The sequence below is a fragment of the Salvelinus alpinus genome, chromosome 2, assembly GCF_045679555.1.
Source record: "Salvelinus alpinus chromosome 2, SLU_Salpinus.1, whole genome shotgun sequence".
Classification (NCBI taxonomy): domain Eukaryota; kingdom Metazoa; phylum Chordata; class Actinopteri; order Salmoniformes; family Salmonidae; genus Salvelinus; species Salvelinus alpinus.
The window spans coordinates 115,059,060-115,085,817 of NC_092087.1; the positions used below are offsets into that span (position 1 = coordinate 115,059,060).

The window sequence follows — 26,758 nt, forward strand, 5'->3', positions numbered from 1 at the left end:
AGACAAAAGGTAGGTAGGAATCAGGAACATAGCTAGTCCTAAAATATTAATTACCCCCCCCCCCCTAAATAATTCAATATCAGTCAATATATTTTTTCTGTGATTTCTTATTTTCGTCAACCGTTCCATCGCATCTTAAACGTTTTACAGGGCCGGCACTAGGACCGGGGGAGGCTGCTGCTGCGCTAGTGACTGTTAGACTTTCTTCAGCATCGATGGCGGACAGAAATAATAGGAGAGAGGGGAACCCTACACAGAACTGAATTGAATCAAAGATGGCGGACAGAAATACTAGGAGAGAGGTGTACCCCTACACAGAACTAAATTGAATCAAAGATGGCGGACAGAAATACGAGGAGAGAGGGGAACCCCTACACAGAACTGAACTGAATCAAATATGGCGGACAGAAATACTAGGAGAGAGGGGTACCCCTACACAGAACTGAACTGAATCAAAGATGGCGGACAGAAATACTAGGAGAGAGGGGAACCCCTACACAGAACTGAATCAAAGATGAACTGTAGGATGGAAGCAACTGTAAGGGATTATAACGTCATAAAAAATCATGCAAAAACATGTACAGTTGTCAGGAATGTTAGTTCATGTAGAGACAAACGATTATGCATTTTTTTTTACATAAAATTTATTTACGAAAATCGCGATTTAGTCAGCTAGCTGACTAGCTAACATTAGCCAGTTAGCCAGCTAGCTTTATGGGTGTTGTGACATGAGTATGACATTGTAATTCTGGTTGTTGTAGGGACTCCTGAAACAACCAGCAAACCAGGCGGTTGATTTGTGAAACAGTGGATGTATAGAATCTAGCTAGCTGAAGATTTTACTGCAAATTGAATGTATAATTTTGTAAGCTTTCCTTGCTGATATTTACCATGCAGATAGATGGAATAACGTAGCTAGCTATGTTCTTGTTTATTGTGCAGCGGATGATTAAAATCCCTGTATGCCCATGGATGTGTAGCTAGCTATCTAGCCGATCTGTGTATGGATCCAAACGTTTGGTATACATATTAGTTCAGAACCTAGCTATGAACCTCAGCTATCATAGCCAGTTGTATCAACTTCAAAACAGCCTGAATGACATCAATGAAGCATATGGATTGAGTAGAATATAATATCATTTTGTGCCAAGGATGCAAGTCGTATATACATGTAGTTATTACCATGCATGAGATCCCCACATTGTAGCATGTACATTTAATATATTCACTGATCATGTACTCTACCTTGGCAAATAAAGGTGCAGTTTAGGTATGAATGTCTTTGAGATTATTTTTCAGTCATATCCAATACCAGGAGTATCAAATTCCAGTCTTTGAATGACGCTGTGTCTGCATGTATGTATTACAATTCTACACTTCAGTGTTTACCAATCTTGGTCCTGGGACATCAATGGTTACACGTTGTAACTAATAGACTAGAAAAAGGATTTAACTAGTTAATTCATATATACAGAAATATAATGTTAAAAAACAGAACACTACACTTCCTATGCATCATGTAAATACTCCAACACTGGTTCATCTCAACATCTAATGCCCTTCATCTGCATTGATCTGATAAACACAGGATAGGTGGAGTATTTCATCTCATTACACTTCATTTCAACCAGTAGAGAATGTGAAACGCTTTATTGAAAAGCTCATTGTCCAAGTGTTATAAATACAAGTTCAATCTGTACTTCAATGCACATCTGTTGTGAATTATAAAAACAGAGGAAGAAAGAGGAGGTGAGAGAGAGGTGTGAAAGACAGAAAGGGAAAGAGGTAAGCACATAGGAGCAGGGAAGGCAGCACATGATTAATGAAACACAGTGCTACATAAATATTCTCTCAGTTCATCACAATTACATAGCAGTGTCTCTAGTCGGCCCATAGGTTATTTACATTTACATTTAAGTCATTTAGCAGACGCTCTTATCCAGAGCGACTTACAAATTGGTTATCTTAAAAGAGGGTGAGGTGGCGATGATGGGACTGGGGGTTGGCATCCTCTCACATCAAAACATATCTGCAGATGAGAGACAGATGGAGAGAGAGAGCATGTTTAAGCCTTGTGTTTTTAGTTTTTATTCTAACATTGTTAGTCATCAATCAGGAGGTGAAATGCAAAACTGACCTGGGATCATTAACTCTGGGACTACTGCATCTATCTGTATTTCAATGTAAAGCATCTCTTTAATAATACCTCCTGTATAATATAAACTGACCTGGGATCATTTTTTTTTATTTTTATTTTATTTTATTTTTTTTTAAATTTTATCCCCTTTTCTCCCCAATTTTTCGTGGTATCCAATCGCTAGTAATTACTATCTTGTCTCATCGCTACAACTCCCGTACGGGCTCGGGAGAGACGAAGGTCGAAAGTCATGCGTCCTCCGAAGCACAACCCAACCTAGCCGCACTGCTTCTTAACACAGCGCGCCTCCAACCCGGAAGCCAGCCGCACCAATGTGTCGGAGGAAACACCGTGCACCCGCCCCCTCGGTTAGCGCGCACTGCGCCCGGCCCGCCACAGGAGTCGCTGGAGCGCGATGAGACAAGGATATCCCTACCGGCCAAACCCTCCCTAACCCGGACGACGCTAAGCCAATTGTGCGTCGCCCCACGGACCTCCCGGTCGCGGCCGGCTGCGACAGAGCCTGGGCGCGAACCCAGACTCTGGTGGCGCAGCATAGCACTGCGATGCAGTGCTCTAGACCACTGCGCCACCCGGGAGGCCGACCTGGGATCATTAACTCTGGGACTACTGCATCTATCTGTATTTCAATGTAAAGCATCTCTTTAATAATACTTCCTGTATAATATAAACTGACCTGGGATCATTAACTCTGGGACTACTGCATCTATCTGTATTTCAGTGTAAAGCATCTCTTTAATAATACTTCCTGTTGACCTGACCAAGTGACCCCTCACCTCTGATCATGCTGTGCCCTCTATGTAGCCAGTTCAGATGCAGGAGGGGTTCACCGACACAGCTGATATAACCTAGAGGATTTAGGGAGAAGGGGAGAGAGGGATGAAGTGAAGGAGAGAGACCGTTATTGAGAAAATAAGGTAGTTAAAGCCACAGTGTTCAACAGGAATCTGTGTGTGGCCTCACCTGGTGTCCACACCACACTAAGTGGCTGCAGAGTACTTTATGCTGAAAAACATGAACGGACACACAAGGACAAACAATATAGCGTAGTTATAGAAATAATGAAGTGTCTTACTATTCTCCATGGTTGGCCCTCTTGCCTATTCTTTGAAGGTGGAAGGAGCCACAGTTATACACCTGAGCCTGCTTACTGCACAACACAATCCATCAATCAGATTGATACATGAGTGTGTAGGTGTGGGTTATAGGGTGTCTAATTCTTCTACATTTCTTCAATATGGGTGATTTAAAATAGCCTGTTTTGTTTTTGCACAGACATCACACCCTTACCTAAACAGCACCCTCACCTGAGAAGTGGAAATCAAAGGGAGAGAAACTGTGAATTGAATAACTGCAGTTGACATAGATAAGTAAATGGAAGAATACTCCTATTGCAATGTGAATGGCTCTTAAAAGAGCCTTTGGTTGTGCATAGTGTAGTCTATGGTGTTGCTAGGGAACAGCACCCTCTTAAAAGAGCCTTTGGTTGTGCATAGTGTAGTCTATGGTGTTGCCAGGGAACAGCACCCTCTTTGAAGAAGTAGGAGGTGAAGATCTCCTGCACAAGGATTGCCTCTCTTGCAGCGTTGTTGGACCCCATCCTTGAAACATCCTGCAGAGCAGCAGACTTCTCCTCTGGGACACGACGGAGAGCTGCAGATCCCCTCCTGGTCCTCGTGTCCATCCTCATGAAGTTACGCCGGACACAGGTAGCCTTCACACACCTGAATTCCTCCAGGAGGCAGTCCCAGATGACCCTGGTCACCCAACCTTGCAGTGCCCTACACGGTAACTGTAGGCAATCGTTTTGAAGGAATCTCCAGTTACAAGGTATCTGTAGGAATATGGAAGACAATGTAATTATTAGACTGTTACATCACCAGGTCATTGTGGATTACTAAAGTATAATATCCCTGATAACAAATCATGATAACATTGGATTGATAGATGCATGGGCACACATATGTACATGTGTAGCATGTGACAATAACAGGATCATATCAAGGATGGCATCACAAATGAATACATAAATACCACTTGAAGCTTGATGACGAGTTGATCATTTGAATCAGCTGTGCAGTGCTGAGGCAAAAACAACAATGTGCCTCTTTGAGTCCCCAGGACTGAGAACCACTGCTCTTCATTGGGACCTCTTCATATGTAGACTGGCTTTCATAGCGCTCTTTATCTGAGGACAGAAAACCTCACAAGAAACACACTTCATTATAGTCAAATTACACCACACTGAATATTATGTTACTATTATCTCCGTCCTCACTTCTAGCGACAGGAACTACACAAAAGTACCTGCCCTATCCAGAATAGCCTCCTCTCTCACTGACAGTTGGGGCTGCTATCCTTTCACCCTCCTCCATGGCTGTTAGCTAGCTACCTACAAATGCATTTGGAGTTTGTTTTTTACAGTGATAAATACATCAAGATAGCTAGCTAATATGAAGTTAGGTAGCTGGTAATATTTAATTTACTTAGCTAGCCATCTATACAGTATTTGAAGTTGGTTAGATAGCTAGCTAGCCAACTAGCTAGCTCATTTAGCAGCTCATTTGAGTTAGCCTGCACTGTAGCTAGTTAGCTAATAATACATCGTTGTTTTTACATTTAAAAAAATCTATTTACTTACTTGAATAGGTTCTCCCAGCCATGTGGACAACTGGAAACAGGGCAGCAAAGTTTGTCACCAGAGTGTTTTAGAGGATATTACTATTGAACTATGAACCCATTTAATAACCAGACCTTCATACAAACTTGCTCTGCTGAATTCTTGACGGAGTCACAACGGGCGGCCTAAGCGGCACACAGCAATTTACCGCCATTTATCTAGTGTACATTCACCCTCAGTCACCTTGTCCTAGAGAGATTTACATGGTTATCAAAACGTCACACCAGGGTGAGCCTAAACAAAACACAGCCCTGTGGTGAAAATGAATAGTGTGAAAACGATGTGAACCATTTCCCTGTTTGACCTGTAGTTGTTATGGATATTATGACTCTACAGCGCCCCACAGTGGACGGGTTACAATATGTTACATTGATAAAGCATTTACATTACATTTAAGTCATTTAGCAGACGCTCTTATCCAGAGCGACTTACAAAATTGGAAAGTTCATACATATTCATCCTGGTCCCCCCGTGGGGAATGAACCCACAACCCTGGCGTTGCAAGCGCCATGCTCTACCAACTGAGCCACACGGGACCACTTTATTTAACCTCCATGACGGGTCACAATATGTTCCATTGATAAAGCAGACTTTATTTAACCTCCATGACGGGTCACAATATGTTCCATTGATAAAGCAGACTTTATTTAACCTCCATGACATCTTGTTTTTACATGACGTTGTAGATTGCAGCGGTATATAGTATGTATTTAGGATGTTTTCAGCGTGTTTTTAACCCTTTCAGACAATGGATTAATCGCAATTTGAAAAAACAGTACACTAACATTACACTAAGTAAACTCAATTTTGACAGTCCAAAAGAAAACACACATTCTCAGTCAAAAACACAAGTCTTTTTTAGGTACCTTAACCCGGGTAAATCTCTTTCCACACTGGGAGCAGTGGTGCATCTTTTTTTCCTGTGTGTGTCCTCTCATGCTGGTTCAGGTTTCCAAACTGTACAAAATTATTTCCACAATGGGAACATTGGTAAGGCTTTTCTCCTGTGTGTATTCTCTCATGCTTCTTCAGGCTCCCTAACCACCTAAAACTCTTTCCACACAAGGAGCAGTGGTAAGGCTTCTCTTCTTTGTGTATTCTCTTATGTGTTTTCAGGCTCCCTAACTGAGTAAAACTCTTTCCACACAAGGAGCAGTGATGTCGTCCTGCTGGTTTGGACGTCTCTGGGTCTGGTTCCCCTGAAGGACTCTTCCTGCTGTCAGAAGGAGAGTCTGGTCTCTCTCCTGTCAAAGACAAACATATTATTTAATTATTTTTTTATTATTATTTTTTTTTTTTACCTTTATTTTACTAGGCAAGTCAGTTAAGAAAAAAATCTTATTTTCAATGACGGCCTAGGAACAGTGGGTTAACTGCCTGTTCAGGGGCAGAACGACAGATTTGTACCTTGTCAGCTCGGGGATTTGATCTCGCAACCTTTCGGTTACTAGTCCAACGCTCTAACCACTAGGCTACTAGGCTAATTAAACAGACTTGAATGAAACCTCCACATGATCAAACTTCCTATGACGTTTAATCTAGACTAGATCCCTCAATAACCTGAAGCCAGTTTTCACAAGTATTATAAAACCGACTTCAAAATTCAGGTCTCTGTGTGCTTCTTAGGATGTCCAGGCAGGTAATTCACTTCTAACTTAAGTCTTGCAGGTGTTTACATAGTTTGACACATCTGCCAGGTGATTCACTTCTAACTTAAGTCTTGCAAGTGTTGACATGGTTTGGCACATCTGCCAGGTGATCGAAAAATCAGTACCAGCGTATTATTATTACTTTGTTGTACTTTTACCCCTTTTTCGTGAAATCCAATTGTAACTCCCCTCCGGACTCGGGGGAGAGGCGAAGATCGAGAGCCATGCATCCCCCGAAACACGACCCTGCCAAGCCACACTGCACTTCTTGACACACTGCTCGCTTAAAACTTCTTATGGCTGAGATCCCGGTAACGGGATCGATATGACAACAGCCAGTGAAAGTGCATGGCGCCAAATTCAAAGAACAGAAATCTCATAATTAAAATTCCTCATACATACATGTATCTCATACCATTTTAAAGGTAACCTTGTTGTTAATCCCACCAAAGTGTCCGATTTCAAATAGGCTTTACAGCGAAAGCACCAAAAACGATTATGTTAGGTCACCGCCAAATCACAGACAAACACAGTCATTTTTACGGCCAAAGACAAGAGTCACAAAAAGCACAAATAGAGATAAAATTAATCACTAACCTTTGATGATCTTCATCAGATGACACTCATAGGACTTCATGTTACACAATACATGCATGTTTTGCTTGATAAAGTTCATATTTATATAAAAAAATCTGAGTTTAAATTGGCGTGTTACATTCACTAGTTCCAAAAACATCCAGTGATTTTGCATAGCCACATCGATTCAACAGAAATACTCATCATAAATGTAGATGAAAATACAAGTTATACACATGGAATTATAGATATACCTCTCCTTAATGCAACCGCTGTGTCAGATTTAAAAAAAACTTTACGTAAAAAGCAAACCATCCAATGATCTGAGACGGCGCTCAGAACAATAGTCAAATTAGCCGCCATGTTGCAGTCAACAGAAACCAGAAAATACATGATAAATATTCCCTTAGCTTTGATGATCTTCATCAGAATGCACTCCCAGGAATCCCAGGTCCACAATAAATGCTTGATTTGTTCGATAATGTCCGTTATTTATGTCCAATTAGCTACTTTTGTTAGCGCGTTTGGTAAACAAATCCAAAGTCACGAAGAGCGTTCCCTAAAAGCTGACGAAATGTCCAAAAATGCATTAACAGTCAGTAGAAACATGTCAAACGATGTATTGAATCAATCTTTAGAATGTTTTTAACATAAATCTTGAATAACGTTCCAACCGGAGAATTACATTGACTTCAGATGAGCGATGGAACAGAGCTCTCTCTCATGTGAACGCGCATGGTTAGAGGATGGTCAGGTCATGGCAGACCTGACTAATTCCCCTCTCATTCGGCCCCCCTTCACAGTAGAGGCATCAGACAACGTTCTACAGACTGTTGACATCTAGTGGAAGCCAAAAACTCATCCACATCTCGCTGTGATTTCAATAGGATCTTGGTTGAAAATCGACCCGCCTCATAATTCCCACTTCCTGTTTGGATTTTCTTCTCAGGTTTTTCCCTGCCATGTGAGTTCTGTCATACTCACAGACATCATTCAAACAGTTTTAGAAACTTCTGAGTGTTTTCTATCCAATATGAATAATACTATGCATATATTAGCAACTGGGACTGAGGAGCAGGCAGTTTACTATGGGCACCTCTGTGCACCTTTCATCCAAGCTAGTCAAAACTGCCCCTGCAGCCATAAGAAGTTAACTACCCTGGAAGCCAGTGTCGGAGGAAACACCGTTCAGCTGGCGACCGAAGTCAGCGTGCATGCGCCTGGCTGCCACAAGGAGTCGCTAGAGCGCGATGCGACAAGGACGTCCCGGCCGGCCAAACCTTCCCCTAACCTGGACAATGCTGGGACAATTGTGCGCCGCCTCTATGAGACTCCCGATCACAGCTGGTTGTGATACAGCCTGGATTAGAACCAGGGACTGGTTGACAAGCATGACAAGCATACCCATAACATGATGCAGCCACCACCATGCTTGAAAATATGAAGAGTGGTAGTCAGTGATGTGTTGGATTTTCCCCAAACATAAAACACTTTGTATTCAGGATATAAAGTTAATTTCTTTGCCAATTATTTTTGCAGTATTACTTTAGTGCCTTATTGCAAACAGGATAAATGTTTTGTAATAAAAAAAAATCTGTACAGGCTTCCTTCTTTTCACTCCGTCATTTAGGTTAGTATTGTGGAGTAATTACAATGTTGTTGATCCATCCTCAGTTTTCTCCTATCACAACCTTTAAACACTAACTATTTTAAAGTCACCATAGGCCTCATGGTGAAATCCCTGAGCGGTTTCCTTCCTCTCCAGCAACTGAGTTAGGAAGGACGCCTGCATCTTTGTAGTGACTGGTTGTATTGATACATCATCTAAAGTGTCATTATTAACTTCACCATGCTCAAAGGGATATTCACCAATAGGTGTCTTTCTTTGCGAGGCATTAGACAACCTCCCTGGTCTTTGTGGTTGAATCTGTGTTTGAAATTCACTGCTCGACTGAGGGACATTACAGATAATTGTATGTGTGGGGTACAGAGATGAGGTAGTTATTCAACAACCATGTTAAACACTATTATTGCACACAGAGTGAGTCCCTGCAACTTATTATGTGACTTGTTGAGCAAAATCTTTACTCCTGCACTTATTTAGGCTTTTAATTACATTTGTAAACATTTCCAAAAACGTAATTCCACTTTGACATTATGGGGTATTGAATCCATTATAAATTCAGGCTGTAACACAACAACATGTGGGACAAGTCAAGGGGGAACCATTATACATTCAGGATGTAACACAACAACATGTGGGACCAGTCAAGGGGTGTGAATACTTTCTGAAGTCTCTGTATATATAAAACTCCCCCCACCCAGCAATCTAATAGCATCAGTAAAATCTGTTGAAATAAAACCACAGATAAATATACCTAACATAGTACAATCTAATAGCATCAGTAAAATCTGTTGAAATAAAACCACAGATAAATATGTACAGGTCTGTTGGATAAACCTTCAGAAATAGTTACACATTATAGAGATCCATTCATGGATGTACAGGTCTGTTGGATAAACCTTCAGAAATAGTTACACATTATAGAGACCCATTCATGGATGTACAGGTCTGTTGGATAAACCTTCAGAAATAGTTACACATTATAGAGACCCATTCATGGATGTACAGGTCTGTTGGATAAACCTTCAGAAATAGTTACACATTATAGAGATCCATTCCTGGATGTACAGGTCTGTTGGATAAACCTCCAGAAATAGTTACACATTATAGAGACCCATTCATGGATGTACAGGTCTGTTGGATAAACCTTCAGAAATAGTTACACATTATAGAGATCCATTCCTGGATGTACAGGTGTTGGATAAACCTTCAGAAATGTCCGCTGCTGATTTCTTCCAGGTGTCCATAGCGGACACCCTGGTCCTGTGAATCCTGGCCGTGGACAAATTCTCAGTCAGAAACATAAGTCAGAACACAGCCTCTCTATTCTCTCATGTGTTTTCAGGTCCTCTGACTGGGAAAATGTCTTTTCACAATGAGAGCAGTGGTATGTTGTCTCCTCCTGTGTATTAGTATGTTGGAAAGGCATCTCTCCTGTGTGTGTTCTCTCATGCTTTTTCAGACTCCATGACCACCTAAAACTCTTTCCACACTGGGAACAGTGGTAGGGCATTTCTCCTGTGTGTATTCTCTCATGCTTTTTCAGAGTCCCTGACCACCTAAAACTCTTTCCACAGTGAGAACAGTGATAAGGCTTTTCTCCTGTGTGTATTCTCTCATGCGTTTTCAGACTCCCTGACCATCTAAAACTCTTTCCACAGTGAGAACAGTGATAAGGCTTTTCTCCTGTGTGTATTCTCTCATGCGTTTTCAGACTCCTTGACCACCTAAAACTCTTTCCACAGTGAGAACAGTGATACGGCGTTTCTCCTGTGTGTATTCTCTCATGCGTTTTCAGGACCCATAACCACCTAAAACTCTTTCCACAGTGAGAACAGTGATACGGCTTTTCTCCTGTGTGTTTTCTCTCATGCGTTTTCAGACTCCCTGACCACCTAAAACTCTTTCCACAGTGGGAGCAGTGGTGTTGGTTAGGCGTCTCTGGGTCTGTTTCCTCTGAGGAACTCTTCCCGCTGTCAGAGTCTGGTCTCTCTCCTGCCAAAAGACAAACAGATTATTTACTTAAACAGAGAGACCTGAATGAAGCCTGTATTAAATAAAATTGTCTTCCTATGAGGTTTAATCTAGACTAGATCCCTCAATAACCTGAGGTCAGTCTTCACAACATTACATCATTAAAAATATACTTCGTGACGGTGAGATTTAAAAACAAATGATGTAGAGCTCCAAATCTAATTTCTCAGGGAATGTCATGTTTATAGGCTGAGCAGAGCTCTATAATAATAGATAATGTCATGTTTATAGGCTGAACAGAGATGGTTGTTTGCCATTCTGTGAGACAATTAAGTTGTGATTTTGTGGTGGGGGGACTCTGATGGTATACACATGTTACAGTTAAGCAATAAGACCCGAGGAAGTGTGGTATATGGCCAATATAGCATGGTTAAAGACTGTCCTTAAGCACGACGCAACGCAGAGTGCCTGGATACAGCCCTTAGCCGTGGTATATTGGCCATATATCACAAACCCCTGGGGTGGATTATTGCAATTATAAACTGGTTACCAACGTAATTAGAGCAGTAAAAATACATGTTTTGTCATACCCATGGTATACGGCCTGATATACCACGGCTGTCAGCCAATCAGCATTCAGGGCTTTAATCACCCATTTTAAAATGTAGCTTTAACATTATATTATCACATAAATTCCTATAGTACAGAACAACATTTTCAAGTATAGAATTTCAGTAGCATGCTGCTTAAAAACCACACATTCATTCAAAACCTTTAGAGAGTTAGAGCCCGTTTTTAAGACAGTACTTACTGGTGGTAATCAGATCTCCTGACTCCTCTGTCAATATGACCGTTATCTCTCCCTCTTTCTCCACTCCAAAAACTGCATCCTCCTCTTTCTCTTCCTCCTCCTCTTCTTTTACTGTAACATCCTCCTCCTCTTTCACTCTGAACGCATCTTCCTCATCCTCTACTTCTTGTTTTACTGTGACATCCTCCTCTTCCTCCTCCTCTTTCACGACAATGTTCAGCCACAGAGCTTCTTTCTCCGTCCAGCAGACCTCGTCTTCTTTAACTGGAGGGGGGATGTTTGGGGAGCTCATGGTCGGAGATGTTAGCTAGCTAGTTAGCATTAGCGACTAGCCTAGCGCTTGGCAAATTTAAGACGTCTGCCTGACTAACAACGTAAATATGAAAATAAATGGGGCAACTCGCTATAAAACAGAAGTATGTCTAAAACACATAGGCAAATATGCACTGAAACAGTCTAAAAAGCTTGAATGTTTAGGCCATGTCGCCTAGCAAGCTACTGAAGTGACTGACTCGCTGTTGTTGTTGAAGTGTCCCGTCCACTAGATTATACGTCACACTGGCAGCATCGTCATCAGCTGACTGGAGTGGGTAACGCTGTATAAGGAAATGTTTTTTTTATTTCCTGACAATTTTTATTATTTTAAAATGTATTTCATTAAATAATATTATATTGATACGTCCAAAGGAAAGCATGTGTTGATTGATTAGTGAAGATGTGTAATGAATGAGAATTTAAACTTTGCCTTAAATGCAGCGTTAGATGTAATGTCATATTCATTCAGTCAAACAAACGCTCTGCAGCGTCTGGTTTAACAGTGATCTACGTTCTATGAAAGCTGCTGGGAGCAAACTGGAGAATAGCTAGAGGAAAACAACGCTAACTGTGCATCACCAGTCCCTGGTATATCACCAGCCTGTACAAACCTAACTGCATCCCCAGACCCTGGTATATCACCAGACTGCATACAAACCTAACTGCATCCCCAGTCCCTGGTATATCACCAGACTGCATACAAACCTAACTGCATCCCCAGTCCCTGGTATATCACCAGACTGCATACAAACCTAACTGCATCCCCAGTCCCTGGTATATCACCAGACTGCATACAAACCTAACTACATCCCCAGTCCCTGGTATATCACCAGACTGCATACAAACCTAACTGCATCCCCAGTCCCTGGTATATCACCAGACTGCATACAAACCTAACTGCATGCATAGTCCCTGGTATATCACCAGACTGCATACCAACCTAACTGCATGCCCAGGCCCTGGTATATCACCAGACTGCATACAAACCTAACTGCATGCCCAGTCCCTGGTATATCACCAGACTGTATACAAACCTAACTGCATCCCCAGGCCCTGGTATATCACCAGACTGCATACAAACCTAACTGCATCCCCAGTCCCTGGTATATCACCAGACTGCATACAAACCTAACTACATCCCCAGTACCTGGTATATCACCAGACTGCATACTAACCTAACTGCATCCCCAGTCCCTGGTATATCACCAGACTGTACAAACCTAACTACATCCCCAGTACCTGGTATATCACCAGACTGCATACAAACCTAAATACATGCCCAGTCCCTGGTATATCACCAGACTGTACAAACCTAACTGCATGCATAGTCCCTGGTATATCACCAGACTGCATAAAAACCTAACTGCATCCCCAGGCCCTGGTATATCACCAGACTGCATACAAACCTAACTACATCACCAGTCCCTGGTATATCACCAGACTGCATACAAACCTAACTGCATGCATAGCCCTGGTATATCACCAGACTGCATACAAACCTAACTGTGTCCCCAGTCCCTGGTATATCACCAGACTGTACAAACCTAACTGCGTCACCAGTCCCTGGTATATCACCAGACTGCATACAAACCTAACTGCATGCACAGGCCCTGGTATATCACCAGACTGCATACAAACCTAACTGCATCCCCAGTCCCTGGTATATCACCAGACTGCATACAAACCTAACTGCATCCCCAGTCCCTGGTATATCACCAGACTGCATACAAACCTAACTGCATCCCCAGTCCCTGGTATATCACCAGACTGCATACAAACCTAACTGCATCCCCAGTCCCTGGTATATCACCAGACTGCATACAAACCTAACTACATCCCCAGTCCCTGGTATATCACCAGACTGCATACAAACCTAACTGCATCCCCAGTCCCTGGTATATCACCAGACTGCATACAAACCTAACTGCATGCATAGTCCCTGGTATATCACCAGACTGCATACCAACCTAACTGCATGCCCAGGCCCTGGTATATCACCAGACTGCATACAAACCTAACTGCATGCCCAGTCCCTGGTATATCACCAGACTGTATACAAACCTAACTGCATCCCCAGGCCCTGGTATATCACCAGACTGCATACAAACCTAACTGCATCCCCAGTCCCTGGTATATCACCAGACTGCATACAAACCTAACTACATCCCCAGTACCTGGTATATCACCAGACTGCATACTAACCTAACTGCATCCCCAGTCCCTGGTATATCACCAGACTGTACAAACCTAACTACATCCCCAGTACCTGGTATATCACCAGACTGCATACAAACCTAAATACATGCCCAGTCCCTGGTATATCACCAGACTGTACAAACCTAACTGCATGCATAGTCCCTGGTATATCACCAGACTGCATAAAAACCTAACTGCATCCCCAGGCCCTGGTATATCACCAGACTGCATACAAACCTAACTACATCACCAGTCCCTGGTATATCACCAGACTGCATACAAACCTAACTGCATGCATAGCCCTGGTATATCACCAGACTGCATACAAACCTAACTGTGTCCCCAGTCCCTGGTATATCACCAGACTGTACAAACCTAACTGCGTCACCAGTCCCTGGTATATCACCAGACTGCATACAAACCTAACTGCATGCACAGGCCCTGGTATATCACCAGACTGCATACAAACCTAACTGCATCCCCAGTCCCTGGTATATCACCAGACTGCATACAAACCTAACTGCATCCCCAGTCCCTGGTATATCACCAGACTGCATACAAACCTAACTGCATCCCCAGTCCCTGGTATATCACCAGACTGCATACAAACCTAACTGCATCCCCAGTCCCTGGTATATCACCAGACTGCATACAAACCTAACTGCATCCCCAGTCCCTGGTATATCACCAGACTGCATACAAACCTAACTACATCCCCAGTCCCTGGTATATCACCAGACTGCATACAAACCTAACTGCATCCCCAGGCCCTGGTATATCACCAGACTGCATACAAACCTAACTGCATCCCCAGTCCCTGGTATATCACCAGACTGCATACAAACCTAACTGCATCCCCAGTCCCTGGTATATCACCAGACTGCATACAAACCTAACTGCATCCCCAGTCCCTGGTATATCACCAGACTGCATACAAACCTAACTGCATCCCCAGTCCCTGGTATATCACCAGACTGCATACAAACCTAACTGCATCCCCAGTCCCTGGTATATCACCAGACTGTACACAAACCTAACTGCATCACCAGTCCCTGGTATATCACCAGACTGTATACAAACCTAACTGTGTCCCCAGTCCCTGGTATATCACCAGACTGCATAAAAACCTAACTGCATCCCCAGGCCCTGGTATATCACCAGACTGCATACAAACCTAACTACATCACCAGTCCCTGGTATATCACCAGACTGCATACAAACCTAACTGCATGCATAGCCCTGGTATATCACCAGACTGCATACAAACCTAACTGTGTCCCCAGTCCCTGGTATATCACCAGACTGTACAAACCTAACTGCATCACCAGTCCCTGGTATATCACCAGACTGCATACAAACCTAACTGCATGCCCAGGCCCTGGTATATCACCAGACTGCATACAAACCTAACTGCATCCCCAGTCCCTGGTATATCACCAGACTGCATACAAACCTAACTGCATCCCCAGTCCCTGGTATATCACCAGACTGCATACAAACCTAACTGCATCCCCAGTCCCTGGTATATCACCAGACTGCATACAAACCTAACTGCATCCCCAGTCCCTGGTATATCACCAGACTGCATACAAACCTAACTACATCCCCAGTCCCTGGTATATCACCAGACTGCATACAAACCTAACTACATCCCCAGTCCCTGGTATATCACCAGACTGCATACAAACCTAACTGCATCCCCAGGCCCTGGTATATCACCAGACTGCATACAAACCTAACTGCATCCCCAGTCCCTGGTATATCACCAGACTGCATACAAACCTAACTGCATCCCCAGTCCCTGGTATATCACCAGACTGCATACAAACCTAACTGCATGCCCAGGCCCTGGTATATCACCAGACTGCATACAAACCTAACTGCATGCCCAGTCCCTGGTATATCACCAGACTGTATACAAACCTAACTGCATCCCCAGGCCCTGGTATATCACCAGACTGCATACAAACCTAACTGCATCCCCAGTCCCTGGTATATCACCAGACTGCATACAAACCTAACTACATCCCCAGTACCTGGTATATCACCAGACTGCATACTAACCTAACTGCATCCCCAGTCCCTGGTATATCACCAGACTGTACAAACCTAACTACATCCCCAGTACCTGGTATATCACCAGACTGCATACAAACCTAAATACATGCCCAGTCCCTGGTATATCACCAGACTGTACAAACCTAACTGCATGCATAGTCCCTGGTATATCACCAGACTGCATAAAAACCTAACTGCATCCCCAGGCCCTGGTATATCACCAGACTGCATACAAACCTAACTACATCACCAGTCCCTGGTATATCACCAGACTGCATACAAACCTAACTGCATGCATAGCCCTGGTATATCACCAGACTGCATACAAACCTAACTGTGTCCCCAGTCCCTGGTATATCACCAGACTGTACAAACCTAACTGCGTCACCAGTCCCTGGTATATCACCAGACTGCATACAAACCTAACTGCATGCCCAGGCCCTGGTATATCACCAGACTGCATACAAACCTAACTGCATCCCCAGTCCCTGGTATATCACCAGACTGCATACAAACCTAACTGCATCCCCAGTCCCTGGTATATCACCAGACTGTACAAACCTAACTGCGTCACCAGTCCCTGGTATATCACCAGACTGCATACAAACCTAACTGCATGCCCAGGCCCTGGTATATCACCAGACTGCATACAAACCTAACTGCATCCCCAGTCCCTGGTATATCACCAGACTGCATACAAACCTAACTGCATCCCCAGTCCCTGGTATATCACCAGACTGCATACAAACCTAACTGCATCCCCAGTCCCTGGTATATCACCAGACTGCATACAAACCTAACTGCATCCCCAGGCCCTGGTATATCACCAGACTGCATACAAACCTAACTGCATCCCCAGTCCCTGGTATATCACCAGACTGCATACAAACCTAACTGCATCCCCAGTCCCTGGTATATCACCAGACTGCATACCAACCTAACTGCATGCCCAGGCCCTGGTATATCACCAGACTGCATACAAACCTAACTGCATGCCCAGTCCCTGGTATATCACCAGACTGTATACAAACCTAACTGCATCCCCAGGCCCTGGTATATCACCAGACTGCATACAAACCTAACTGCATCCCCAGTCCCTGGTATATCACCAGACTGCATACAAACCTAACTACATCCCCAGTACCTGGTATATCACCAGACTGCATACTAACCTAACTGCATCCCCAGTCCCTGGTATATCACCAGACTGTACAAACCTAACTACATCCCCAGTACCTGGTATATCACCAGACTGCATACAAACCTAAATACATGCCCAGTCCCTGGTATATCACCAGACTGTACAAACCTAACTGCATGCATAGTCCCTGGTATATCACCAGACTGCATAAAAACCTAACTGCATCCCCAGGCCCTGGTATATCACCAGACTGCATAAAAACCTAACTGCATCCCCAGGCCCTGGTATATCACCAGACTGCTTACAAACCTAACTGCATCCCCAGTCCCTGGTATATCACCAGACTGCATACAAACCTAACTGCATCCCCAGTCCCTGGTATATCACCAGACTGCATACAAACCTAACTACATCCCCAGTCCCTGGTATATCACCAGACTGCATACAAACCTAACTGCATCCCCAGGCCCTGGTATATCACCAGACTGCATACAAACCTAACTGCATCCCCAGTCCCTGGTATATCACCAGACTGCATACAAACCTAACTGCATCCCCAGTCCCTGGTATATCACCAGACTGCATACAAACCTAACTGCATCCCCAGTCCCTGGTATATCACCAGACTGCATACAAACCTAACTGCATCCCCAGTCCCTGGTATATCACCAGACTGCATACAAACCTAACTGCATCCCCAGTCCCTGGTATATCACCAGACTGTACACAAACCTAACTGCATCACCAGTCCCTGGTATATCACCAGACTGTATACAAACCTAACTGTGTCCCCAGTCCCTGGTATATCACCAGACTGCATAAAAACCTAACTGCATCCCCAGGCCCTGGTATATCACCAGACTGCATACAAACCTAACTACATCACCAGTCCCTGGTATATCACCAGACTGCATACAAACCTAACTGCATGCATAGCCCTGGTATATCACCAGACTGCATACAAACCTAACTGTGTCCCCAGTCCCTGGTATATCACCAGACTGTACAAACCTAACTGCATCACCAGTCCCTGGTATATCACCAGACTGCATACAAACCTAACTGCATGCCCAGGCCCTGGTATATCACCAGACTGCATACAAACCTAACTGCATCCCCAGTCCCTGGTATATCACCAGACTGCATACAAACCTAACTGCATCCCCAGTCCCTGGTATATCACCAGACTGCATCACCAGACACAAAAATGCACTGAACACAAGTTCTACATCCTTGAATTAAGGGGTTTCACGGGGGTATCCTTGAATTAAGGGGTTTCACGGGGGTATCCTTGAATTAAGGGGTTTCACGGGGGTATTATTGAATTAAGGGGTTTCACGGGGTATCCTTGAATTAAGGGGTTTCACGGGGGTATCCTTGAATTAAGGGGTTTCACGGGGTATCCTTGAATTAAGGGGTCTGATATGGAACACTGGCACTGGTGTGGTCTGATATAGGAACACTGGTGTGGTCTGATATAGGAAAACTGGTGTGGTCTGATATAGGAACACTGGTGCTGGTGTGGTCTGATATAGGAACACTGGTGCTGGTGTGGTCTGATATAGGAACACTGGTGCTGGTGTGGTCTGATATAGGAACACTGGTGCTGGTGTGGTCTGATATAGGAACACTGGTGTGGTCTGATATAGGAACACTGGTGTGGTCTGATATAGGAACACTGGTGTGGTCTGATATAGGAACACTGGTGTGGTCTGATATAGGAACACTGGTGTGGTCTGATATAGGAACACAACCTGTCAGAGGAACACAACCTGCTGATACAGACACCTCACAAGTCCTCAACTGGCAGCTTCATTAAATAGTACCAGCAAAACACTCCGGGATGCTGGCCTACTAGGCAGAAGTAATCTGTCCAGTGTCTGTTCTTTTGCCCATCTTAATCTTTTATTTTTATTGGCCAGTCTGAGATATGGCTTTTTCTTTGCAACTCTGCCTAGAAGGCCAGCATCCCAGAGTCACCTCTTCACTGTTGACATTGAGACTGGTGTTGAGACTGGTGTTTTGCGGGTACTATTTAATAAAGCTGCCAGTTGAGGACTTGTGAGGCATCTGTTTCTCAAACTAGACACTAATATACTTGTCCTCTTGCTCAGTTGTGCACCGGGGCCTCCCACTCCTCTTTCTATTCTGGTTAGAGATAGTTTGCGCTGTTCTGTGAAGGGAGTAGTACACAGCGTTGTACGAGATCTTCAGTTTCTTGGCAATTTCTCACATGGAAAAGCCTTCATTTCTCAGAACAAGAATAGACTGACAGTTCCAGAAGAAAGCTTTGTTTCTGGCCATTTTGAGCCTGTAATCGAACCCACAAATGCTGGTTCTCCAGATACTCAACTAGTCTAAAGGCCAGTTTTATCGCTTCTTAAATCAGCACAAGACTTTTCAGCTGTGCTAACATAATTGCAAAAGGATTTTCTAATGATCAATTAGCCTTTTAAAATGATAAACTTGAATTAACTAACACAACGTGCCATTGGAACACAGGAGTGATATGTACGCATATGTAGATATTCCATTAAAGATCAGCCATTTCCAGCTACAATAGTCATTTACAACATTAACAATGTTTACACTGTATTTATGATCAATTTGATGTTATTTTGATGGACAATTTATTTTGCTTTCTTTCAAAAACAAGGAAATGTCAAAGTGACCCCAAACTTTTGAACGGTAGTATATGTTAAGTCACTTTTTGGAAACGGAACGGAGAAAACAAGGGGTAGCTTGCTCTCTACGTCGTCTGATTCTAGACATATCAGTCATCATCCTGGGCCCTCCGTTGAAGAGGTGTTGACGAGCCAACTCCGAATATCCAAAGTTAAAAACAAATTTAAGGCGGTACTTACTGGTGTTAATCAGATCTCCTATCTCCTCCTCTTCATCTTTCAATGTGACAGTAATCTCCCCTTCCTTCTTCACTCCATAAACTGCATCCTCCTCTCCTTTTACTGTAACATCTTCCTCCTCTGTCACTCTGAACGCGTCTTCCTCTTCTTTCACTGAAACGTCTTTCTCTTCTTCTTTCACTGTAACAGCCTCATCCTCTACTTCTTGTTTTACTGTAACATCCTCTTCTTCCTTCTCCTCTTTCACGACAATGTTCAGCCCCAGAGCTTCTTTCTCCGTCCAGCAGATCACCTCTTCTTTAACAAGAGGGGAGAAGTTTAGGGAGCTCATGTTCAGGGATGTTAGCTAGCTAGCTATCATTAGCGACTAGGCTAGTGCTAACTTAACCAGCCAGCTACTATAGCTGACTAATACAAAATAACGTAATATTAAATTAAATATGTTAACAAGTTGATACGATAGAAGTGTGGCTAAAACACAGTAGCTAATATACACCGAAAGCGTATAAATAGCTTGAATCGTTCGGCTATGTTGGCTAGCAAGCTACCGAGGTGGTTGACGAGCTGTTTATGAAGAACCGTCCACTAGATTATACGTCACGCTGGCAGCGTCGCCTGAAAGACGCACATCGCCGTCTGCTGACTGGAGGGGAAACGCAGTTGAGGATCATATTTTATTTTCAGACAAAGATTATTTGAAATGGATTTAATTAACTAATACTATTATATTGAGACATACAAAGACAGGAATGTGTTGATTGATTAGTGAGAATAAAAAATGTTTACTACAGCACATTTAAGGCAGTTTCATTAAGTCAAACTACATCTAAATAATTAGCAAGCTACTGTAGGTCCATACTGCTCCTACATGGTGTAACAATACATCATGTAGATGTATATAATGAACAGACTAGGTCTATACTGCTCCTACACGGTGTAACAATACATCATGTAGATGTATATAATGAACAGACTTGGTCTATACTGCTCCTACATGGTGTAACAATACATCATCTAGATGTATATAATGAACAGACTAGGTCTATACTGCTCCTACACGGTGTAACAATACATCATGTAGATGTATATAATGAACAGACTAGGTCTATACTGCTCCTACATGGTGTAACAATACATCATCTAGATGTATATAATGAACAGACTAGGTCTATACTGCTCCTACACGGTGTAACAATACATCATGTAGATGTATATAATGAACAGACTAGGTCTATACTGCTGCTACATTTTTTGTATTATAATTTTATATTTACTTAACCTTTATTTAACCAGGTCGGCCAGTTGAGAACAAGTTCTCATTTACAACTGCAACCTGGCCAAGATAAAGCAAAGCAGTGTGACAAAAACAGAGTTACACATAAACAAACGTACAGTCAATAACACCATAGAAAAATCTATATACAGTGTGTGCAAATGGAGTACGAAGGTAAGGCAATAAATAGGCCATAGTAGCGAAGTAATTACAATTTAGCAAATTAACACTGGAGTGATAAATGATGATGTGACGGGAATGGGAACAATCTTTGTTTGGTTTTAGAATGGCATTTTCCCCTCTTGAATTAGCAAGCACACTAGCGAAGTGGCGCGAAGCTCTCCATCGTCAACAAACGCAGACAACGCAACACGCCTAACGTCCCGAAAAAATGTCAATAATCTAATAAAACTATATTGAAAAAACATACTTTACGATGATAGTCACATTTATGAAATAAAATCAAAGCCGGAGATATTAGCCGTCTATAACGACAGCTTTTCAGAAGGCAATACCCGGTCCCTTCTCGCGCGTTCCAGAAAACAGGAAATTGGTGTCACGTCATGCCAAGAGCTCTTATTCAACCTTAGATCAAGTTATACACTCCATTTCTTCTCTCCCTGCCTGTTGACATCTAGTGGAAGGCGTATGCAGTGCATGTCGACCAATAGAACACATGCAAATTAATAAACTGACCCTAGAACAGACTGCCTGATTTCAGATTTCTCACTTCCTGTCAGGAAGTTTGCTGCAAAATGAGTTCTGTTTTACTCACAGATATAATTCAAACGGTTTTAGAAACTAGAGAGTGTTTTCTATCCAATAGTAATAATAATATGCATATTGTACGAGCAAGAATTGAGTACGAGGCAGTTTAATTTGGGAACGAAATTTTTACAAAGTGAAAACAGCACCCCCTATTGAGAAAAGGTTAATGAACAGTCCAGCAGGCATCAGCTATGTAGCCAAGTGATCATAGGGTCCAGTGAACAGCAATATATGAACCAGTGAAAAGCAATATATGAACCAGGGAAGCCGTTAGGTAGTCGTTACTATGCTAGCCGGGAGCCGCGCCTGGGTCGAGGCTAACTAGTGCTAGCTTCGGGACAAGGGTGTCACCGACGTCTGGCAAAGGCCGGTTGAGGGCACATCTGACGGAATTGCGTTGGCAGACCAGTCGTGATGGATCGGCGGGGCTCTGTGTCGACAAAGGGTCCAGGCCAACTGGCAAAAGAGGTATTGTAGCTGGAGTAATTTTGTTTGCTAGCCGGGAGATGCACCTGGCTCGAGGCTAACTGGTGCTAGCTTCGGGACAAGGGCGTTAGCCACTATAGCCAATCCGGTGCAAAGGTCCAGAGCTTACGGCAGGAATGCGGTAATGTAGTGGCTTCTAGTCGTCTTAGTGAAGAGTCTGGGAGGCATCAGCTGTGTAGCCGAGTGATCATAGGGTCCACTGAGCAGGCTGGGAGATGGGCCTGGCTCAAGGCTAGCGTCGAGGCTGGGCCACTCGGTAGCAGCTAGCTAGCTGCGATTATCTGGTGTAATGGTCCAGAGCTTACGGCAGGAATACGGTGATGTAGTGGAGAAAAACAGTCCGATATGCTCAGGGTTGATATCGCGCTGTGCAGACTGGCAGGTATTATCCAGGCTAAAAGCGGCTGGTGTCTGAGCTAAAAAGGTAAAGGCCGCTAGCAGTGGCTAACAATGACTAAATAGCTAGTAGCTAATTAGCTTCTGATGGCTAGCTTCTGATGGAGGTTCTAGCTATAAGGTCTAAAAAAAATAGCAGATCCGTATCACATTGGGTGAGGCGGGTTGCCGGAAGGTATATGTAATTAAAAAAATGGAAAAAGAGATTGAAATATTGCAATATATACAAAAAAAGATAACATTTACAACAACAAACACGTCTTACTGCTACACGCCATCTTGGATTACAAGATGACTCAGTTAAAAACCATTGGATTTAGCAAACTCTGAAATTATTTAGTATTTCTGTGCCCATGAAAACGGTTTTCCCAGCGTAACATAAGGAGCCACTAAATGATAAGTGGGTCGAGTGCATTTCAGAATACAAAAAAATTGTCCGACAGCAATATCCTGTATTTAAGTTGAAGTTCATCATATGACAAGCGTAACGTTATGACTATAACTACTGTTCCCTGAAGGAGGGAAACTAGGTACAACATACGATCAAATCCACGCCTTGCTGGAAGCCCCACCACCCACAGGTGATGAGAGGCTTGGATGTATTCTGCTCTTTAATACCGCTCTTCACCGACACAGGAAAGGGCGGGGACAAACAGGTGTTGTACCTCATTTCCCTCCTTCAGGGAAGTGCAATTATAATCAAAGTTACACTCCCTTTCAGTCATTCAACTTCGGTACAACATACTATGGGGAAATACAATCATTCCCGATGCCGACCCAAACGGATACTAAATGAAACAGCCCCCTGCAGACCACCCAGACCTGATCCTACAAGATGCGTCAGTTTTGTCAATTTATTCATTGTCTTTTGTTTGAAATAGTCTATCTATCTGTAGACTATTAGTCTACTACTGAAAACTTAAGTAGCAGAACGGCAGAATTTACGAAGTCCAGCAGCGGAGGGGCGAATCCCTCTGGTCAGGTTATGTTGACGACCGGCTCCCTCTGGTCGGGTTGTGTTGACGACCTGCTCCCTCTGGTCGGGTTGTGTTGACGACCGGCTCCCTCTGGTCGGGTTGTGTTGACGACCGGCTCCCTCTGGTCGGGTTGTGTTGACGAGCGGCTCCCTCTGGTCGGGTTGTGTTGACGAGCGGCTCCCTCTGGTCGGGTTGTGTTGACGAGCGGCTCCCTCTGGTCGGGTTGTGTTGACGAGCGGCTCCCTCTGGTCGGGTTGTGTTGACGAGCGGCTCCCTCTGGTCGGGTTGTGTTGACGAGCGGCTCCCTCTGGTCGGGTTGTGTTGACGAGCGGCTCCCTCTGGTCGGGTTGTGTTGACGACCGGCTCCCTCTGGTCGGGTTGTGTTGACGACCGGCTCCCTCTGGTCGGGTTGTGTTGACGACCGGCTCCCTCTGGTCGGGTTGTGTTGACGACCGGCTCCCTCTGGTCGGGTTGTGTTGACGACCGGCTCCCTCTGGTCGGGTTGTGTTGACGACCGGCTCCCTCTGGTCGGGTTGTGTTGACGACCGGCCCTCTCTGGTCGGGTTGTGTTGACGAGCGGCTCCCTCTGGTCGGGTTGTGTTGACGAGCGGCTCCCTCTGGTCGGGTTGTGTTGACGAGCGGCTCCCTCTGGTCGGGTTGTGTTGACGAGCGGCTCCCTCTGGTCGGGTTGTGTTGACGAGCGGCTCCCTCTGGTCGGGTTGTGTTGACGAGCGGCTCCCTCTGGTCGGGTTATGTTGACGAGCGGCTCCCTCTGGTCGGGTTATGTTGACGAGCGGCTCCCTCTGGTCGGGTTATGTTGACGACCGGCTCCCTCTGGTCGGGTTATGTTGACGACCGGCTCCCTCTGGTCGAGTTATGTTGACGACCGGCTCCCTCTGGTCGGGTTATGTTGACGACCGGCTCCCTCTGGTCGGGTTGTGTTGATGAGAGGCCCCCTCTGATCGGGTTGTGTTGACGACCGGCTCCCTCTGGTCGGGTTATGTTGACGAGCGGCTCCCTCTGGTCAGGTTATAGTGACGAGCGGCTCCCTCTGGTCAGGTTATGCTGACGGTTATGACTTCGAGTCATTTGTGTGTCTTAATTATTTGATCCAACAGAATGCTTAAAGCATCAGACAAGTTCAGTACGTATATTTGATTTTATAAAAACACATGGGGCGATTGGTAGAAAGAACAGATGACTCTTGGTTGACCAAGATGTATTTTAGTTGGGAACAGCACTAGAACATGATTTTGGGGATCCCAGGTGAAGCAGCGGACACTACATCTCAGTGCTTGAGGCGTCACAACAGACACCCTGGATCAAATCCAGACTGAATCACAACCGGCCGTGATTGGGAGTCCCATAGGGCGGAGCACAATTGGCCCAGCGTCGTCCGGGGTAGGCAGTCATTGTAAATAAGAATTTGTTCTTAACTGACTTGCCTAGTTAAATAAAGGTTACATTTAAATAAATAAAAAATAGTGTTTCATGACAAACAATTTTTTACAAATCCGTCAAGGCACCAACTTTGAGAAGGGTTTAAAACAAAGTTTTCAAACCAATTCATGAATGTAATTGCATCTAGTTATGTCTTGCCTTTAATGTAAGGGCATGAAGAAAATTGGCTGAATATTATACAATGACTTATCAACAGCTCTAATAATTTTCCTCCACAGGAAATCTTCACGGGCAATTCTAGAATATACTATATAGCCTAGAAACCTGGTTAAACTATCATTATGACATCATGGATGAATTCTAGAATATACTATAGAGCCTAGAAACCTGGTTAAACTATCATTATGACATCATGGATGAATTCTAGAATATACTATATAGCCTAGAAACCTGGTTAAACTATCATTATGACATCATGGATGAATTCTAGAATATACTATATAGCCTAGAAACCTGGTTAAACTATCATTATGACATCATGGATGAATTCTAGAATATACTATATATCCTAGAAACCTTGTTAAACTATCACTATGACATCATGGATGAATTCTAGAATATACTATACATCATGCATGGCCAGTCCTTGTATTCATAGTGTAGTGAATTCGTGGGGAAGCCCTGAGCTGAACTCAAACCTGGGTCCAGCGACTGTCAAGCCAACACCTTATAACTGTTACACCAAGATGTCTGAACTTCTTGACGAGGTCGCTAGGTGTTGGGTTAAGGTTGATACAATAGCTTTCTCTATGAATTTGAGAGTGGTTACATTTCTCCAGACACCATCCCTCAGCTGTTCACCAAACCAAGTCTCTGGGCAGCCATTTTGTTGCTGTTTAAATACTAGGTTGTCCCTTTAAAAAAGCCACACATCAATCAACCAATCTGCAGTTGAAACAATAACACAGCAGTCATTCCACCACTGTTTAGTAATAAGATGATGATGGGGCTGGAGACATTTAACTACTCTCAAATTCATAGATAGACCTATGGATGCAAGGACTGACCATCCAAGATATCAACATTATAGTTTTAACCATGTTGAGGCTGTTGATTTACATTGTTTCTAAACATTGGAGTAAAAAAAGCTTATTTGGGGTTCTGATGGGGAACAACAGTTGAACTAAGCTCATGAGGCATGTGTTATATTCTTCAAGAATCAATGGCTATAAATAAATAATTTAAAAGTCAAAATATGGATGTAGCAATTGCAGATTTCCCCTTAGACACCAAACATCAGTTCAACAACTGCAGAGTTTGTACCTCTGTATTTAAGACAGTACTTACCAGTGGTAATCACGGCCCGGTTTCTCAAAACCATCTTATGGCTAAGTTCATCTTTAGAACCACT

The 26,758-nt window shown here is 43.6% G+C and overlaps 2 protein-coding genes across 2 annotated transcripts in view; both read right to left on the reverse strand.

Moving 5' to 3' along the window:
* The window catches only part of LOC139548778 (zinc finger protein ZFP2-like), a 497,157-nt gene that overhangs the window by 281,557 nt on the left and 188,842 nt on the right, over positions 1–26,758 (reverse strand). The gene's annotated exons all lie outside the window — the stretch shown is intronic.
* Positions 9,159–12,071, reverse strand: LOC139549446 (zinc finger protein 32-like). Its single transcript, XM_071359961.1, has 2 exons — positions 11,473–12,071; positions 9,159–10,682 (listed from the first exon to the last, which is right to left on the reverse strand). The coding sequence occupies exons 1-2, from the start codon at positions 11,762–11,764 to the stop codon at positions 9,982–9,984; spliced, it is 993 nt and encodes a 330-aa protein (XP_071216062.1). The 5' UTR covers positions 11,765–12,071; the 3' UTR covers positions 9,159–9,981.

Coding starts and splice junctions, on each gene's coding strand:
- LOC139549446 (XM_071359961.1), bottom strand. CDS start 11,764: ATGAGCTCCCCAAACATCCCCCCTCCAGTTAAAGAAGACGAGGTCTGC. Junction 10,683..11,472: donor AGGAGATCTGATTACCACCA/GTAAGTACTGTC, acceptor GTCTTTTGGCAG/GAGAGAGACCAGACTCTGAC.